Source organism: Diabrotica undecimpunctata, chromosome 9 (assembly GCF_040954645.1).
Source record: "Diabrotica undecimpunctata isolate CICGRU chromosome 9, icDiaUnde3, whole genome shotgun sequence".
Taxonomy (NCBI): domain Eukaryota; kingdom Metazoa; phylum Arthropoda; class Insecta; order Coleoptera; family Chrysomelidae; genus Diabrotica; species Diabrotica undecimpunctata.
Window position 1 is genome coordinate 11,784,735 of NC_092811.1, and position 20,281 is coordinate 11,805,015.

Below are 20,281 nucleotides of genomic sequence, written 5' to 3' on the forward strand. Positions count from 1 at the left end.
TACCTTAGACGGTTTTAAAAACTCTTTTTCTCTTTTGTAATTTTTAAAAATTAAAAAAATGTGAATTTTTTAAAACCCTTTTTAATGTAGGCCAGTCAGTTCTAATATAGTGTGTGATAAAAGAGGTCACTTTTGTTTACATACACATAACACTTTATAACACTGAAATAATTCATTTATTTTTTACAATTATTCAAAGTAATTTTTCAATTAATCTTGAGCACGCCCATGGAATGGTCGGAGGTACCAGTTAAAATTATGCTAATTACTCTCTCGTTCATAAAAATAAACTATAGATCGTTCATTTTTTAAGTCGCTGAAGTCACATTATTACAATGCTTGCAATTCATTTGTTAAAATGAATCCTACAAAGAAGATTAATCGCTTGCAGTTCGGGAAATTATTAAATGAGGCTTGGACAAAAGCTGCCTCAGTACAAAATGAGCTATCTGGTTTTCGCGCATGTGGTATTTATCCAGTCGACCGGAATGCAATTCCAGAGTACGCCTTTCTTGAGAGTTCAACAACACAAATTCCTTAAATAGATGATCTCCAACGTCTAAACCTACCATCTACAAGCATTTCGACGCCGTCTCACACGTCACCATCTCACACGTCACCATTAGAACTACCATCTATACCTGGTAATAAGCCGACCTGTAAAGAAAAAATTACTCCCGGTAAAATTTTAGATATCTCTCCAGTACCTTCTACATAAGGTATTTCACAAGTAAGGAAACGCGGTAGACAATTGGCTGCAGTACTTACTAGCCCAGTGAATTTGGCGATATGCAAAGATTTAGATGTTAAAAAGAAAGAAAAGGATGCTAAAAAGAATAAAGGGCCTCTGGAAAAAAAAGTCAAGAAACTCAAGAATCAAAAGAAGATGTTTTGTGAGTCATCTTCTTTCGAAGACTCTGACGATCATATGGAAATTACTATAGATAAAGTCACGTTGAGATGGCAGTGTACGGATATAGGATAACAGCGTTGCCAATTCTACTGCCATTGTAAGTTTTGCTACTTTTGTAAAATAAGCAGGGCCAAACTCACGGTAAACTAAGATATGTTTAGGTAAGCTAAAGTTGTTAATAGAAAATTCGTGAATGAAATAAATGGTAATAATTCCTAAAATGCTTTTATACATAATACCGCAGTTAATAGGGAAAAAAATATGAAAAATATTCTACAGGTTTTTTAATGTTCTAAACGGTAGATAAGGGATAACTGATGATAATTCCTTGAAGAATTACAGCCAATTTTGCTTTGTTTATTTTTTAAAGAAAGATGAGAAGTTTGGAAAAAATCATTTTTTTGCCTATTTTGTTCCTCGTGCATTTTAGGGAAAAATGTTTCAAATAAATGTTGCAGATCTTAAACAGTTTTTTAATTTTTTAGTTTGTAAATTAAAATACATAAACAAATGACTGAGATAATTGCAAAAAACCCCTAATTGAGGCCCCTAGAACACAAGGGTGTAAGTGCAGTTGCTTATCACTTAGCAACTGATATCTAACAACAGGCACGTACTTTTGGCTTCAAACTTTCTACATTAACAACAATAACACCATCAAAAATTACATGTCATTGAAAACATGCTGAAAACTGAAAAAGTGCTACCTAGGTTTTTAAATTTATATCGAACTTTGAACAAAGATTTTTCAAAACTTTGTTTTTGGCACTTACACCCCTTGTGTTCTAGGGGCCTCAATTGTGCACTAATTTATTAAATGTTCATAACTTTATTTTTTGCATAATGACGTCTAATATAACTACTTGAAATTATGTCGATTAATGAGTTATTTAAGTGTGCTACATGTCAACCAGATCAACTAAATATTTTATTACCTTTACTGAGAAAAGAATACCCCCGAAAAACAATTTTCAATCATCTTCATTTTCATAATCTAGTTCATCTTCAGAGTCATCGTTTAATGAAATTCTAATAGGTTCAATGTCATCTTGAATGTTGTCTACTGTCCAAAAATTATTCTCTAATTTTATAACATGGTTGACGTAATTTTTCCAATGTCCATTGTTCTGTACTTTATCATAACCTTCATAAATCAATGTTTTAACGTCGTTTTGTTTGAAACTTGAATTCTTAGAGGACACGTACCGTTTCACTTCACTCCACACCATTTCTATTGGGTTCAGTTCACAGTGATAAGGCGGAAGTCTTAAGATATGTACATCTACGCGGCATTGTTCGTCACTGTGATTCCTGTATTTTTCACCAATACAATCAATTTTGTATTTGTCATAAATATTTTTAAATACATTAGCAGTTTCCAGAAGTTCATTTTTTAAGTAATCTTCTTCAAAATAAATGTCCTTTTTATAGAGCCACTCCTTAATTTGACGTTTCACCCAATATTGTTTGGGAAAATTTAATTTCCTAGAGTGATAAGATGCATTGTCCAAGATAATGACATTCTTTTTATTTTTTGGGAGATTCGGTATTAACATCTCTTCAAACCATTTTTCAAATAGATCTCCGTCCATCTCTTCATGGTAATCTTCAGCACCTTTTTTGGACTAAAACAAATCTTGGTCCTTTTCCGGTCGGAGTTTTTAAACCTGTGGTAAGTCCATTTACGAAAGCCTGTCGGCTATTTTTTATTGTTGTATCTTGCCATACTTGCCCATTGGTTATTCCAGTATTAACCCATGATTCGTCCATATAAATGATATTGGCTCCTTCGTTCCTCAGTTTCTTTATTTCCCGGAGATAGTGACGCCTCCAAGCGACTATTTCTTGTTTTTCTATTAATATTGAATTTCTACCTTGTTTGCCATATATAAAACCCATGTCGTGCAATAGTCTTCTCAACGTACTCTTGGAAAAATTCGGAAGATGCTCCATTTGCTTAATTTTTTCTAGTACTACGTCAAGGGTTGGAGGAATATTGTCCATAAAAAAACCGTGCACTACTTGTCTTATTCTAGACCGAGTTGCTTCATCATATCTATTCTCACGACTATTCAAATAACCGGTTCTTTTTTTTCTTATAGGAGTTACGAGTGGACCATTTTTACTTTCACTTCTATATCGGAATATCGTTCGCTCAGAGACTCCAGTCATAGCAGAAACTTCCCGCACTATTGTTGATACACTTTTATCATTATTACTGTTTGATAAATAGTTAAAAACATTTAACACTATTTTTTTGCATTCACTATTTAACAAATTACCGTTTTTGAATTTTATTACACTCGCGGTCATTTTGACACTGACACGACACAAACGTCTGATATCAACTGAAAATTCTTTTAATTACTCTCAAGTATTTACCTGAATTTATAATTGCTGGCATTAGACAATAATTTTGAATTTATAAATAGGTATATTTTTTTAATTCTAAATTATTTTTTAATGTCTGTAACTGTAAATGCAGGTAGAGAAAGTGTGTCATTAAAAGGACATTAAGATCAAAAACGGATTATACAAATAATTATTTCATTTCCACGAATTGTAAACAATTTTGAACAGAAGATATAATTCCGAAAAGACCAGATTTCCGAAATATAACTTTCTATTTTTAAAATACCAACAGAAAAATTATATAATTAAAAAAATGTAGTATTTTTCCGTTTCACATTCATAAATATTTCCGAAATTATAATTCTTTTATAGGAGCCGGCCCATAACGTACGATTGTAGGTACGATTAAAAACTGACAACAATGTAGTTATTTCTGGCATATAGAAAGTACAGGCCTATCTCTGGAACGCTGCCATCTGAATGTGAATTTATGTATAAAGACTCTAGTAATGATCTATAAAATGAAACAAATTGTGAATGTGCCGGCTGTGGGGAAATATATTCAACCACATCGAAACAAGAAGACTGGATACAGTGCGTGCATTGCAATTCTTAATTTCATGAAAACTGCTCAAAATATGTTAATTTATGTGATATATGTGGAAAAGTATTGGCAAAAAAACGTGCCAAATAAAGTTTATGATCGAGCCATTTCACACTGACACATCGGGTGAGTTGGCCTTTTACAATTTTTTGTATTTTGATGTTTACTGTTTTTGTATGTAAGTATTTGGCTTAACCAACTCTGTACACTTTCTTCTAATGGTATTTTAATATAAATATATAAATATTTCAGAGCGTAGACTTTTTTGTGCTAAGATACAGACAGTCAAAAAAATGTGAGCCATCTCTCCCGGACTTACCCTATAATCTAACTAAATTTCGAGTTTATACTTTTACGGATCGCCTCTCCGCCTATTATAAAATAAAAATTTGTTAAGTACATTTAACCTTATTACTTAACTATTTACTTGTTTTCAAGCGATAGTCTCTTAAAACAAAGATAAGTAGCTATAAACTATAAAAAATGTCAGTATAATTTTTAATGACACATCGCCAAATATGCGGATAATATTTTAATTCGCTTAACCAAACCCTCTACGTTATCAAAAAAGGTATTATTAGGGTCGTATATAAATATAGGTGTATTCTTATCTCTTTATCTGTATTGTGGAATCCATCGGTGCTTCGTTTATTCGTTAGACTGTGAAAAAGTAGATAACCAAAACTAACGACGTCAATATGTGCGGATCAGCGATGGGTTGTGCTGAAGGGATTGTGAAATTGTTTGTGTTTGGGGCGAATATAATTTTTGCTGTAAGTACCACTTTTTAATAGTTTACCGTTACTATTCTTTTGTCGCCACAATTGTTATAATAGCAATTATTATTCTGTTAAGTGTATTATTACAACAGCAACGGTGTAAAAAATTTTAATTTGGTTTAATTACACAAAACGTGACGCGGCAATATCCACATCGTCGTGTTCACATTCATGCTGTTGTGTTGGATATATTAGTACAATACGAGGACGCATCAAAAGGATCTGATAATTTTTTAATGAAATTTACTACACCAACCAGGAAATGTTGTTAGTGATTGTACATCGGCTTATATATTATATATTTTTGATTTGGTATATACAATATATGAGACCTCTATTTGCAAAATAACCAATCTCAACCCTGGCAAAATTGCAGTAAATCCTAATTTTTTACGGTGAATATATTTGTAAAAGCTGGAGCCACAAAATTCGTTCTCCATAAACTTTGATCGCTCAATTCGTTGCTCCTTTCTTGGTTGTTATTAAAATACTTTTATAATTAAAGAAAAATATTTGGAGATTGGCTACTTTGCAACTAACAAGTGGATATTGGCTATTTTGAAATAAACAGACCAGGAGATTGGTCATTTCTATACTCTTCTGACTATACTAATTCTATACTCTTAAGACTTCTTCGTCGTTGTCATTATCGAGTGGTTCGCAATAAACGTCGTCTTCTTCAGGTACGGTTGAAACATTTTCTTAATGTAGGACGTTTTTGAAATAATCCAGTTTCGGATCATTTTGCCATTCTTTGCCGTAGTGACTTTCTAGTAGCTTCCTTACGTCCTTCAATTTCTCTTTGCTAAAATTGGCCAAGTTGCCGACTCCTATTTCATTTGGATTGATGTTAATGGTCGATCTTCCTTTTTCTTAATACTTCTAAACAAACCGATGCTTGAGTTGTAGCTTTCGTCCCCTTTAACCAATACGACGTTATTTTGTTTTCTTGATATTGTCAAACACATCCTTTTTAAATTTATATAAGGTTGAATGCTCGAATAAATGAACTTTGATAAAATGAAAGGCAGATATCGAGCACACTTTTCTTAATTTAATCTTACCCAAGTACTTTCACTATCTAAAGCATCATCAGGGACATTTCGTCAATTTTGAGCTATCCAACAAGTGCAGAATGTAGTAAACATAACATTAAACATAAAACTGTATAAACATTACACTAACAAGGACAAACAGTTTAAAATTATTTAAAAAATACCATAGGTTTATACCCTTCTCTCTCCTGTTGCCGACCAAAATGTAGCTTCGACCAATTTTTTAATAATTTTAAACTGTTTGTCCTTGTTTAGTGTAGTGTTTGTACAGTTTTATGTTTAATGATATGTTTATTACATTCTGCACTTGTTGGATAGCTCAAAATTGACGAAATGTCCCTGATGATGCTTTAGATAGCGAAAGTACTTGGGCAAGATTCTTCTTCTTTGTCAACCATTTTCCATCCACTCCTGAATGTAGGTCTCTCCCAATTGCTTCCATCTTTCTCTATCTTGCGCCAATCTAATCCACTGTTTGCCTGCCACTGTTCTTATGTCATCTACCCATCTTTTTTGAGGTCTTCTCGTGCTTCTTGTTGTCGTCCTTGGTCTCCATTCCAGAATTCTCCGTGTCCACCTGTTGTCATTATATCGGGCTACGTGACCTGCCCAGCGCCATTTCATTTTTGCAATTTCTTCCACAATATCCCTAATCTTCGTTCTACGTCTTATCTCGGTGTTTCTAATCTTGTCTCTTAGTGATATTCCAAGCATGATTCGTTCCATTGCTCTTTGCGTTGTTTCTAATTTTTTAGCAGATTTTTTGGTAAGGGCTACTGTCTCCAAGCCGTAAGTACAAACTGGTAGTATGCATGTGTTATACACCTTTTTCTTTAAGTTTACAGAAATGGAGGTGTTTTTCAAGATATATGCTAATTTGCCGAAAGCGCCCCATGCCAGTTGTGTTCTTCTTGCATCTTGATTTGGTTTTCCTAGTTTGATAACATGACCTAGATATACATAATGTTCAACATTTTCTATGATATGATTTTGTATTGTTATATTTGTCTGGTCTCGGCTCAGTATTTTTGTTTTGCTGTAGTTCATTTTTAAGCCTACCGCTCCTGAAACTGCATTTAATTGTTGTAACATATCATTTAGTTCTTGGATATTGTCGGCTATTAAAACTATGTCATCTGCGAATCGCAAGTGGTTTAAGTATGATCCGTCGACGTTGATACCCTTATTGTTCCATTCTAGTTTCTTAAAAATGTCTTCTAGAGCAAGGGTAAATAGTTTGGGAGAGATGGTGTCTCCTTGTCTTACTCCCCGTTGTAGTCTTATGGGATTGGTTTTTGTGCTTTCGTCCAGCTTTATCTACATGGTGGCATTTTCATATATGTTTTTAATTATGTTAGTGTATCTTGAATCTATACGTGCGTTTTCTAGAGATTCAAGCACTGCCCATAATTCGATGGAATCGAATGCTTTATGGAAATCGACGAACGCCATATGAATTGGAACATTATACTCGGTGCATTTTTCTATCAGTGTTCTTACGGTGTGCAAGTGGTCTATGGTACTAAAATGTTTTCTGAATCCAGCCTGCTCGATAGGTTGATAGAAATCGAGCTTATGTGTTAGGCGGTTGGTTATGATTTTAGTTAGTAATTTATACAGATGTGAGAGCAAGGATATTGGTCGGTAATTCTCGATGTTTGCTTTGTCTCCTTTCTTGAATAGTAAAATGACTTCGGAGTTGTACCATTCTTGAGGAATCTTTCCTTCATCAATTACTTTATTAAATAAAATATTTAACACCTGTTCTATTTTTCTTCCACCGATTTTCAACATTTCGACTGTAATTTTATCCTCTCCCGGACATTTATTCGTTTTTAGTTGATTTAGGGCCATTCTTATTTCATAGTCGGTTATGTCTGGTATTTCTTCTGAGCCGGTGTTAATTATTGTTCGTTCAGTACGTCGTTGTTGTGGTTGTGTATTTGCCGAGTATAATTTAGTGTAGAATTTTTCAATGGCCTCGCTTATTTCCTTTCTGTCTCGGACGGTGACGTTTTTCTCATTTTTTATTTCTATGATTTTTCTTGTGCCGTTTGAGTTTTTTGCTTTGAGTACTTTCATATTGCAGTTATCTTGTATTATATTTTTTATTAGATTGTTAGTATAGTTTCTATGATCGTTCCTAATTTCTTTCTTCACGTTTTTGTTTAAACTTTTGAAGCTGTCCGAAGTTCGATCTGTTCGGTTTCGTCTTTCTTTTAGTAATTTAATTTTATTAGGTTGAAGTTTAGATGTTTTGGCTGTTTTCGTGTTTGAGCATATTTTCTTAACCGATGTTGTTACAGTTACTTTTATTTTATTGGCTAGTCCGTTTATATCCATTTGTCTCAGTGTCTCTACTGATTTTAGTCTTGTGCTTAGCTCTTTTTGGTATTCCGTTTGTTTTTGAAATAGGACATCGGTGGTTGGGTATCGTTCTCGTTTAATAAGTTTGTTTCGTTCTACTCTCGTCTGTATTTTAATACAGAGAGACTTGGGCAAGATTAAATTAAGAAAAGTGTGCTCGATATCTGCCTTTCATTTTATCAAAGTACATCCTTTTTATTTTCCATACCTGAAAGTGCCAACTCTGCAGCGCTTTGAATGTAGACAATGCTTCGGTTTTCCAATTGTAGAACTTAAAATCCATATTGGGTCGCTGCAAAGTTGTACTTTCAGATATTATTTTAAAATAGTCCTCAGTTTTTTCTCGATCGTCTCAAACACCCTGTCCGACTACAAAATTATTTGGTTCTTATTCTGGCCTTCACATACCACACAATCTTACGACCTTGATATCTTTTAAATCAGTATTAGACAGCCTGTAATACATTGCCAAAGCCACTTGATTAGAGCCCTTGCCATACTCATCCTCTGACCATACATAGCTAAAACAACTTTCCTTCGTTAATGGGGCTTTAGAAAGTCCCACTACGATTGTCAAGTTATGTACATATAGATCTCTGCTATAGTACACTGCTTGATCCGGAACTTTAGGCAGCGGAAGGTTTTTTTTGCAAGTCGAAGGATAAAGTCAATAATTCAGTCTTAGATTCCTTCAATAATTCAAAAAAGCCTTTCGATCTAAGCTTCTCTCTTTCTCTTTCTCTGTCGATCTAAGACTCCAGTTTTTGGGCGACGTCTGCGAAAAGGGTTTAACTCTAGGAATTGCAGTATAAGTCTTGTTTAACTTTCTCTTCATTTTTATAAAAAGCTTTATAAAATGCCGTCACATCCGCAATATTGAGTTGTGTGCATTGGTAGGTTCTCCCGTCGTGCTTGCATGTTGGCCTTTTAGGCGTCTTAGTTTCCTCATATCTACAAATAAATTAAATTCACATTCTATTTTAGATATCTAGTAATTATATGTAAATCATTTTTTGAATATAAAAAACAATGAAAATTATACATCTTCCCTCTGAAAAACTGCCAAGCATGTTGCACTCACGACAGATGACGTTTTTTCTTCTACATAAATCTAAAAATATACTAACCTCAGCCGTTTTCTCACATTTCTCGTCCACTTCTCTGGCTGCGCGACTCTTTTTCTACACTTTGTAGGCGTTAATACTTCTGGTGTTGTCTCCATTTATTACTAAATTGCAAAAACTTTAGAGAATAATGTTCCTTTTCTCAGCTTTGACACTAGTATGACCGCCATCTTAAAAATCACCGACCACGTGATGCAATCTAGCGGTCTGATTGGTGCAGAGGGATATTGGTTGGTTTGAAACCTACACGACCTTGGAGATTGGTCGTTTTGAAACAACAACCAATTTTCTCCATTTAATTTCAATGGGAGTTTGGTAGTTATGTTACAAAATTTATGCATAGCTGGATGCGTCTTTTTTTTTATTTAAAGAAATAAAATCGCATCCACCCAAAGGTTATTAGCGACATTCCTGTAACATTTGTAATAATATTAAATGTAACATTTGTAACAATCAATCATTGTAACAATTAATTACAATTTGTGAACAATTACATTGTAAAACAACAACATGTTACAACATTTGTAACAATTAATTAAGTTAAATTTTGTGTAACATATTTATACATTTTAAGTAACCTAATAAATTGTTCGGAACTAAACTTTTGTTGAGGAGTGCTTTCAGGTCATTTGGCAAATTGTAAGACTGTCTTTGATTTACATATTTAGAACAGTCTATCAAGAAGTGCTTTATACTGTCTACTGTATTGCATGTTTCGCATTTTGGAGGTTCACTATTTGAGAAGAGATAGGAATGAGTATACCTACAGTGTCCAAGTCGTAAACGTGTAATAATAGTTTGGCATCTTCTACTTCTGGCTGTGGACTTCCATGAAAAAATATCACTTTTGATGTTTCTGAGTTTCGAACTAAAGTCATTCCACTCCCGATTCCACGCACTTAACACCTTATTTTTGAAATAAACTTTTAGGTCGCCTGCTATACTCCGACACTCTGTTTCTGATGTGTCACTGGTGATAGCGTTACGCGCACTAGTATCTGCTCCTCCATTCCCTTCTATGCCTATATGAGATGGTATCCATAGGAAGTGGACTCTTCTAAAATTTTCTTGGGCTTTCATTAATTCGGCCCTAATAATTTTCTCAATGGGGTGTTTAGGGTATACATTTTGCATAGCTTTGACTGCGCTGAGAGAGTCAGAAAGGACTAGACAACAAGGGATGTTTTTAATTAACGTTGGCTTAACTGAGATGTGTCACTTTCCGCTTCCGTTGCCTCACTGCTAATATAATTACGGATTTTTTTCATTATGGACGTGAATTGACGTTTTATGGATCTTTCCTTTAAATGGGGATAAACTTGACTGAGCATATGGGACAAAGCTGGTAGGTCTGTGGTATATTCTTGAATTGTGGTTATAGAATCTGCTGACCCCGTGATATTCATTAGGAGCATGTTAAGTTGATCAACGTTTAAAGGGAAAGGTAGAGGGTGATTTTCTATGAAGTTTTTAGCAGGGTCAAGTAAGAGAGAAGATGAGCATTCAGAAGTGCTTGCTGAACTAATTTTAGTTTTTTTAGATTTTGCTTGGACTTTAGGTGGTGGAAAAATGTTACATTCTTTTGAAGATGGATATGCTTCAGGTGAAATAATTTCATCAAAGTTTCTTTTTGGTTGATTAATTATGTGACTGTCCTTATTTAATGCATCTACTTTGTTCGGTATCTCCGGAATATTAGAAATAGACATTTGTTCACTCTGAGAAGGGTTTCACAGAGTAACAGATACACCCGTTAGAAACATTATTTGAGAAACTATATAAGTCACAAAACTATAACTTTCAGAAAACAAGAAAAAACTATGTGAGGAAAACACAAAGATTTCTACATGTTAAAAGCTTTGTGTACATATTTTGTTCAAATTACACGATTTTGGAATTACTCCATAATGAATTTGACCATCGAAATATGTATAAAATAGAATTATTTTTTATGCTTATGAATTGAAACAACACATGACTTAATTAACAATTTCTTGTCAAAAATGCCGGCCACATGGTTATAATAAAATAACTTTAAATATTGAATAAAGGCCTTGTTTGCCACTTTTCCTCTGGTTGGGAGATGCCTTTGGTTTGTTTTAAAAATATGTGTATGTCCATGTCAATTTTATTATACACTAAGATATAGTGTCGACATTAAGGTAAGATTAAAATAACATCTTTAATTATGATATTGTAAAGAATGTTTTTCCATTACAGCAAGTTCTGATGAAGACCAAATTTATGTGGCGAAAGCTTGACTTAATAAAAGACACTCACTTAGAAGCACCCTTTTTTTATTGCTTCCTTAGTATTGGGTCGTTCCCGGTTATCTTCAACCGTCTGTGTTTACCAGTAACCCGTTACTGTCTTTGACTTTCTTTATATATATATATATATATATATATATATATATATATATATACAGGGTGTTTCAAAAAAAGGTAACCCCGTCTCTAGGGTAGGTAAAAAAAACTGAAAAATAATTGGGAAAAAACGCATTTACGCATTTTTTACGATTTTGCCGAAACTACTGGCAACATTGTAATGAAATTTTATACGAATATGTTTTGGAAGCTGATACATCCCATGAATTTGTTTTTATATCTGATTCTCATAGAGGGCGCTAGTTACACGGATCGTACTAAGTATTAGTCAATATAACTTTTTTAAGAGTATAATTATTAATCAAAATTTCAAGTAAACTTAAACATCATTCAATTTTACACGAAAAAGGTACTTTTGGTAAAACTCGATACTGTGTACCGTTTTCGGAATATTTTGATTTGAAAATTATGAAGTAATAATTGATGCTGGTATAAAATAGTTAGTAATTAAACAAAACTCACAAGAAGAAAATTAAATTAATGACTAAGAACATAAAATAAAATTCAATTACAGTAAGTGTTCAAAATGCCCTCCGTTTTCGCGAACAAGTCTATTCTTTTTTCTAAAGATTCCATTAACCTTCTAAACGGTAGGGGATCAGCTATGATGTCATTAAATTGACGTTGAATTCTTTCTTCCAATTCTTGGCGTGAATTTACCTCTGTAGCATAGACTTTTTCCTTAATATACGACCAAACTGCGTAGTCCAAAGGTTTAAAATCGCATGACCGAGGAGGCCAATGAATCGGAGCTTCTGCACCTCTACCAATCCATCGATTCGGAAAATGATTACTCAACCAATTACGACACCTTCTATCAAAGTGTGGTGGAGCTCCATCGTGCATAAAAAATAAAGATCTTCGCTCGTTTAGCGTTAAATCTTCTAATATCTCGAATAAGGAATTGTTTAAAAAATCAAGATACATATCACCATTTAAATTTCCAGGTAGAATATGATAACCTATTAATTTGTTACCTAAAGTTGCTGCCCAAACATTAACTTTAAATGAGTGTTGGTAATGTGATACCCTTTTGACTGGTGGATTCTCATCACACCAGTAGTGTGCATTATGGGATTTAAACATACCTTGTCGCGTAAAGGTGGCCCCGTCCGTAAAAAGAATGCATTTTAAAAAATTTGGATTGTGGGCTGTCCTTTGTTGCAATGATTCACAAAAATCCAGTCTAACCGGTAGATCATCTGGCAAGAGCTCTTGGACTTGTCTGTAATGATAAGGATGTAATTGCTGTTCTTTCAGTATCCGCCAAGTACTTGAAGAAGAAGTATTCGTTTGTCTTGCTATATTCCTTACGCTAACTGTTGGATCTTGATCAAGTAAATTTAAAATATTATTTTCTTTATTAATTGTTCTTGTTGTTCTTGATCTGCCAGAATTTATTTTATTTGGTCTCACATTCCCAGTTTCTGGACAACGTCGTTCAACGGCTCTTAATGTTTTTTTTACTTGGTAAGTTTCTTCTAGGAAACTTTTCTGCATAACGTGTCACAGCTGCACTAGAACATCCTAAACATTCGCCTAAGGTTAATAACATGTCAGTGTATTCAACATTTGAGTACATTTTGATTTGATTTTACAAATAACAAGGTTTCAAAACCCTAATTATTGTTGATTTATCGTCATAACAATCAATAAATGTCAGATTTCCATGGCACACTTGGAGAAAATAGAGGTATACCTATTAGAACTTTATCATTACTACCAGCATCAATTATTACTTCATAATTTTCAAATCAAAATATTCCGAAAACGGTACACAGTATCGAGTTTTACCAAAAGTACCTTTTTCGTGTAAAATTGAATGATGTTTAAGTTTACTTGAAATTTTGATTAATAATTATAATCTTAAAAAAGTTATATTGACTAATACTTAGTACGATTTGTGTAACTAGCGCCCTCTATGAGAATCAGATATAAAAACAAATTCATGGGATGTATCAGCTTCCAAAACATATTCGTATAAAATTTCATTACAATGTTGCCAGTAGTTTCGGCAAAATCGTAAAAAATGCGTAAAATTGTTTTTTCTTTAACGCCCTGTATCTTGAAAACGGATGGCGTTACAAAAATTTTTTACTAGATAATTAAACCCCAATTATTTTTCAGTTTTTTACCTACCGTAGAGACGGGGTTACCTTTTTTGAAACACCCTGTATATATGTATATATATATATATATATATATATATATATATATATATATATATATATATATATTTGATTACCTATATATTTGATATTAAGCGACTAACAGGGCAAGCGAGTGTTCTACTATGGTTCTAATCTTAGAGTAGGGAATTCTACTCGTCAACTCGACTACTTGACGAGTAGAATTCCCTACTCTAAGGTTCTAATAGAAACTTTGCTTCGCACGTGACGTGACACAGCGCGAGAGAGATAGAGCTAGCGTGCGCAGCAGCATACCAGTATTTGTGTATGCTGTAGTAACACTACAAAGAAATTGTGCATGTTGCTAAAATAATGGATAATACAAGAACATAACGAAATGCTATAATAATGTTCGCGTTCAGATTGATTCAGTTTTAAACTAATTGTTAATTTAACCTTAAAAAAATATTATGATGACGTGTTAAAATAGTGGCGCATTATATTTATTATTTATGCCATATACACTACTATAAACTGTTGAACTGTACTTATTGATAAGTTGAACATGTTTATTGTTGAAGCATGCAGATACATAAACTATAATTAAAGCACTGAATATAAAATTTATCGATGTTTACATGCAAATAAAAATATATGATATTATAACAGTGTCCTTCACAGATTCGTTAAAATTTGGACAGTTATATATATTTTTTATCAGTTGTTAATTTAAATAACAATGATAAAAGTGTTTTAAAGTTGTATCATTATTATCAACTAATTTTAGCTTTATTTTGAAGATATTTTATACCGTTAAATATTTTTGACTCCGATCAGATACAATTAAAAAAGAATCACATGATTTACATTTTTAAAACGCGCTTTAAAAGCAAACTTTCGATAAAAATACGATAAAATTCATAGAAGACATAAATTTCAGCTGATGTATCTGGCGTATCATTTGGTGTTGTTCTGCGGAAATTATTCAGAATTCAGAGTTCCTTCCTTTCCAAGACAGAAAAGATTTATTTCACGATCAGAGCCATTGCGAAAGCTGTTCTGATGAGGCCTATTAGGCCGAAATACGTATAAGCGGATGCGCAAACGCCCTGTATGTGAAATCAAATCTTAACTGTCTTTTCCTTTTTGTTCGTATTTTTGTTTCGTCTTTCTTTTTTGGCGAGTTTTCTCCGAAATTTCAAATATGCTTCCTTAATTGTAATATTTTTTTTATTTTTTTCTCGATGCTTCCTGAATATAGTATGGTTTAGTTATAGTTTGTTTTTTAAGACCTATTTATTTCGGCGTTTTCTAACTGCCCCACGAACTACCTGGGCCCATTAATCCCAAGTACCTGCTGTCCCATCGCCGAGAAAGTTGGGGTTTAAGTCTTAATTAACGGAAATTCCAAATTTGGTTATAGTTGAAAGTAAGAATATAAATATTTTCAGTTATTCACTTCAGTTGCAAGTATTACGGTCTTGACGTACGACAGCTCGTTGAAAAGGGGAGGGGAGCACAAGTATAACAACAGCAATGCCAAAAGGACATTACAACGTATGACGTGGCAGCATAGGACAACGAGGCATGGCAACATAGAAAAACTCTCCATTGTTATTGATCTGATTGCCATGTACGAGACGTCAAATGGCGTGAATGATGTGACATTCGACGCAGGACGTGACATTTATGTGACAGTCGATGCAGAACATGACATTCGACGCAGGACGTGACATTTATGTGATAGTCGACACAGAACGTGACATTAGACGCAGGACGTGACATTTGACGTGAAATGGCTTAATGACGTGATATTCGACGCAGAACGTGACATTTGACGTTTTTTTATTTAAGATTTTTTATTTAATATATTTCTGTATATAATTTTAAGTCTTCCATTTATAGTAACTTCATTACTTGTACATATTTATATGATATTTTAAAGGACACGAACATTGGGAATTTGACGTTAATTTGTTTTATGATGTTTTCCATCATAAATAATGATCGTATGGCAGTAAACATAATATACATGAACAACACCTTTTACAATATTAATTACTGTTAGTTATAAGGTCTCTTTGTACGTCAGGTTGGCCGAGTGGTCCAAGGCGTTGGATTTAGGCTCCGATGCCCGAAAGGGTGCGAGGGTTAAGCCATCTCTGACACATATTTATAGTTGATCAGAATGGACATTGTTATGTGCTTCGCATGGTACACGGTACATTACCTCATATCTTTTCAAAATCAACAATATTGTCGCTGTTATATGTCTAGTGATGAAAGAAGCATAGCTGGCCCATATTTATCAGTAGACGTTGTCACGTGCGTGGTCTAACAATACATTGTAATGTCCTTTTGACATTGTAGCCATGTTTTTACTGTGTCTTTACATTTGTATGCTTTTCCCCTTTCATTTGACGACTCGTACATAGCAATCAGATTAATAACAATGGAGATACGCCTCGTTTTCCCATGTAACCGTACCCGTTTTCCTATGTTGCCTTGCCCCGTTGTCCTATGCTGCCACGTCATACGTTGTAATGTCCTTTTGGCATTATTGTTGTTGTACTTGTGGTCCCCTCCCCTTTTCAACGAGCTATCGTACGTCACGATCTGATGAGCCGTTTAGGCACTACAAGCTTAACATCCTTTTGGCAATATGCCGCCATGTTTTTTTCTGTGCCTACGTATTCGTTGGCCCCTTACCTTTTCAACGAGCTATCGTACGTCACGATCGGACTAGCCGTTTAGACACAGACGTGACCTTGGCTACCTCCGTCCTGGTATCTGTTCTGTCCATTTACTATTGTGATAGTTTCTACCAGTTGTAGTACAGTAGAATCTATTATGCAAAAAGATCTACGAGTGCGAAAACCGCTTCTCTCTTCGATGTCTGGGAAGTATTTTTTAATTCTTTCTTTTAAAATCTACCATACAGCCTCCCTATAGAACTGGCTATGCCAATACTCGTACATGTAACTGGATATTCCTCAGAACAGTTATCATTAGACACCCTAGTTATTGTATTAGGTAACATTCTGTAACCATTTTACATATTTTTTAGAGTGATTAAGTTATCATAGTTACCATCTTTTCGCCCTGTTCATCATCATCCTCCTTTTCTTCCTCATTATTCTCTTCCTCTTCTTGATCGTCCCCTTCGTTTTGATTTTCTGAGACATCATCTATCATATGGCCAATTATCTGCCTTACTTGTATTTCTTCTGTGCAGTCACTGTCACCACTAACACATCCTTTTATGTCGGACAGTTTTTCTAGCAGTTCCTTCTCCGTTAAATATTTTATTGGAGACATTTTTCTCCGAAAATAAAAATAATACTAAGTCATTTTAGATACAATTGTTCCCATCGAATTTGAGGTACACTTCTATATTTTAAAAAAGTCAAATTTCAATCAAATATATTCACAATTAGTAAGATTTAACACTACTTTCAACATTGCACTGAAATATAAACCGCTTTGACTTTTATTCGAACTGATCTTTGAAGAAACAAGTACACTTACCTCTTACCAGTGATATGGGAAACTAGTATACTTACCTGTTTCCCATATCACTGCCTTTTATGAACTTCTTTATCGTATCATTATACTTTGCAAATTAAACTTATTCTTGTCTACCAATAATTTATCTGTATACATTCAGCTACTACAAAAAAATGTACAGACCAAACCTTCAAAATACTCACGTCCAATAAATTCTTGGTGAATCATAAGCTGGTACCTTTTTTACAAATTGTGTGAATAAAATCGAACACTAAAAAGGAGGTACTTAAAAATCAATTAGTAACAAACCAGTTCCGCCTTCTGTACAATCACGAATTAAAATAATAGTACTCCTGGTAGGATAATATCATTAGTACCGCCTTTATTTTGATTTCACCTATTAACTATTGAGTAAGCAATATAGAACCGATATAAATTTGTAATTTTAAACTTCTTCTTCTTCTTCCTTTTTGTATGTAGGCTTTAAAGCCTGTTTCTTCTTTAATATTAGGCTCCTAAAGTGTTTAAATTATCGCGCCCTCTTTTTCTTGGCCTGTCAATACTTCTTCGTCCATTTTGTGACTTATCTCGTGCTATTTGTACTATCCTCGGCATAGGCGGCAATCTGTATTGATTGATTGATCCTTGGGCTATCGTAAAGTTTTCAGTGAGCTCATTTTGGACTCTGACAGTTGCTATTGACGAATCCATTGTTGTTTTTACCAGTCGGATATATTTTTGGGGGATATTAAAGCTCTGCAATATTTGATATAACTAGTTCCTATTAATTGAGTCGTAGGCTTGTTTGAAATCTATGAATATGTTGTGGACGTCAATGTCATATATGCCGATGATATCAGCATCATGTCTCACAGAACAGAAGAGGCGGCAGAAATATATTCAGAATTAAAATCAAAGGCAAAAGAGGCCTAGAAATAAATATTCAAAAGACAAAAAAGTTGACACAGAAAAGAGCTAGGGGAAACAGACGCACAGTTGAATTAGAGGACGATATTGAAACGGTAGAAAGATAAAACATGGTTACATTACATTAAACATGGATGGAACAGAAGAACCAGAAATCCATAGAAGAATAGTAAAGGGAAACAAAGCTTATTTTTCACTCAATCATGTGTTTCGCTCCAAAAACACACACTGGAGATCGAAAATCGCGGTCTACAAAACTATTATCAGACCAATAGTATGTTATGGATGCGAGACATGGGTAATTACAGAAGAGACAAAAAGAAAACTGGAAGTCTTCGAAAGAAAAGTCCTAAGAAAGATATTTGGACCTATTAACGAAAACGGAATATGGAGATCCAGGTATAACCATGAACTCTACCAACTGTTCAATGAGACACCGATCTCAGAATTCGTTAAACTTCAGAAACTTCGCTGGGCTGGTCATTTAGTAAGAATGGAGACAGAAAGATTGCCGAAAAGAGCCCTAGATAGTAAAATTCAGGGCGCAAGACCAAAAGGAAGGACACGGAAAAGATGGGAGGATGAAGTGGCAGCGGACGCGCAAAATTTGCTGGACGTGAGAACTTGGAGAAGATCGACGCGGGATCGACAAGGTTGGAGGCATAGTTTGAGGAGGCCAAGGTCCGATTTGGGCTGTAGCGCCATTGGAGAGAGAGAGATTTGTACTTTCCTATCCTCTGCCATTCTACTAATGTGTTTGTTCCACTCCTGTTTCCGTTTTGTCACCCATCCATTGATGTCTTCTTTATCGCATGCTCTTCTTATGTTTTCGCTTCTCTCCCTAATTAACAGACTTTTCCCTGATATTAGTCGGAGTATTTTCATCTCTGTTGTTTCTAGTAGTCGTCTCGTTTTAGATGTGTCAGGCCTTTTCTCCGCCGTGTGTATTAATATAGGTCTAATTGCTGCTTTATAGATTCTTGTTTTTGTGTCTTATATGTGAAAGTAACAGACAAACTATATACTTATTTCTATAGATATCTTTTAAAGAATTTGACAAGAGCTTGTTGTAATCTTCGGACTATTTTTAATACACCAGTCACTATTTTATTACTGCTTATCAGTTCCCCTGAATATTATCTTATTAATAACCACATAAGCGTCAAGAAAAACAAAAACCCAAAGTGTAATTCCGTAGAACATTATATTATCTTGCTATCTATTATTTATCTTTAAATGGAATGCGTCATCATATTTTTCCGAAAATATTTATAACTAGGCTATATAGTTATTATGTTTTAATCATTTAAAAGTTTTAACACTTAAAATTAGGAGCAAATTTAGTGAGAGACAATATAAATAGGTATACCTATCTCTAGGTACCTACTCCTAATTAATTAAAACAGATGGATGAAATAATTGTGAATTGTAATTGTAAAAGTGATGATCCTTGTAAAAGTACAAGGATCCCTGTACAGATAACTTGATAAGTGTGTGTATTAATTCGCATTAAAAGCTTTTGTTATCATATTGTTTTTAAAAATATCTTAATGACCCTATAATACTTATCTATTTTTTTCGATGTAATTGTGATATCATTCATGATTCTACTATACTGAATGTTAGTGAAAGCGAAGATTGTAATATTGGTTAATTAAGGCCGTTCCTCGCGATTCTGGGCATAGCTAAATTCCAATGTAAAAGTTTATATCAAATAACGCAAAAACTATGGCAGATATTGAGATGATTCTTTTTTTATATGAAAGGTCTTAAAAAGTTCTAGTGCACTATTTGGTTGTAAATTAATAAATTGTTTAAACAATATTTTTTTTTCAAATATTTTTGGTTAAAATAAACGTAAAAATTTTTTTTTTGAAATAGGGCACTACAGAATTTGACCTACTTTCCGAATCTGTTTTTATTTTTAAACTTTTTAAAAAATCTCAAAGTTCTGCTAAATGTTACTCTCTCTCTCGGTCAGTACAGGCTGTCTTTGTCGATAGCTTCTGGATTCTCGCCGACAGGTAGGTAAGAAATATACACTCTCTCATAAATAATGTTGAATAACATTATTAGGGCGTATTAAAGAGTAATACCCAAATATTTTGCAGTATTTGAATATGGAATTTGATTATTT

General features: G+C 33.8%; 1 protein-coding gene across 1 annotated transcript in view; it reads left to right on the plus strand.

Moving 5' to 3' along the window:
• Window positions 1-4,369: 4,369 nt before the first annotated feature.
• The window catches only part of LOC140449534 (23 kDa integral membrane protein-like), a 48,947-nt gene continuing 33,035 nt past the window's right edge, over window positions 4,370-20,281 (plus strand). Inside the window, exon 1 of the mRNA XM_072542737.1 lies at window positions 4,370-4,642. Within this exon, the coding sequence (XP_072398838.1) occupies window positions 4,568-4,642 (75 nt within the window). The 5' untranslated portion in view covers window positions 4,370-4,567. The remainder of the gene's footprint in view (window positions 4,643-20,281) is intronic.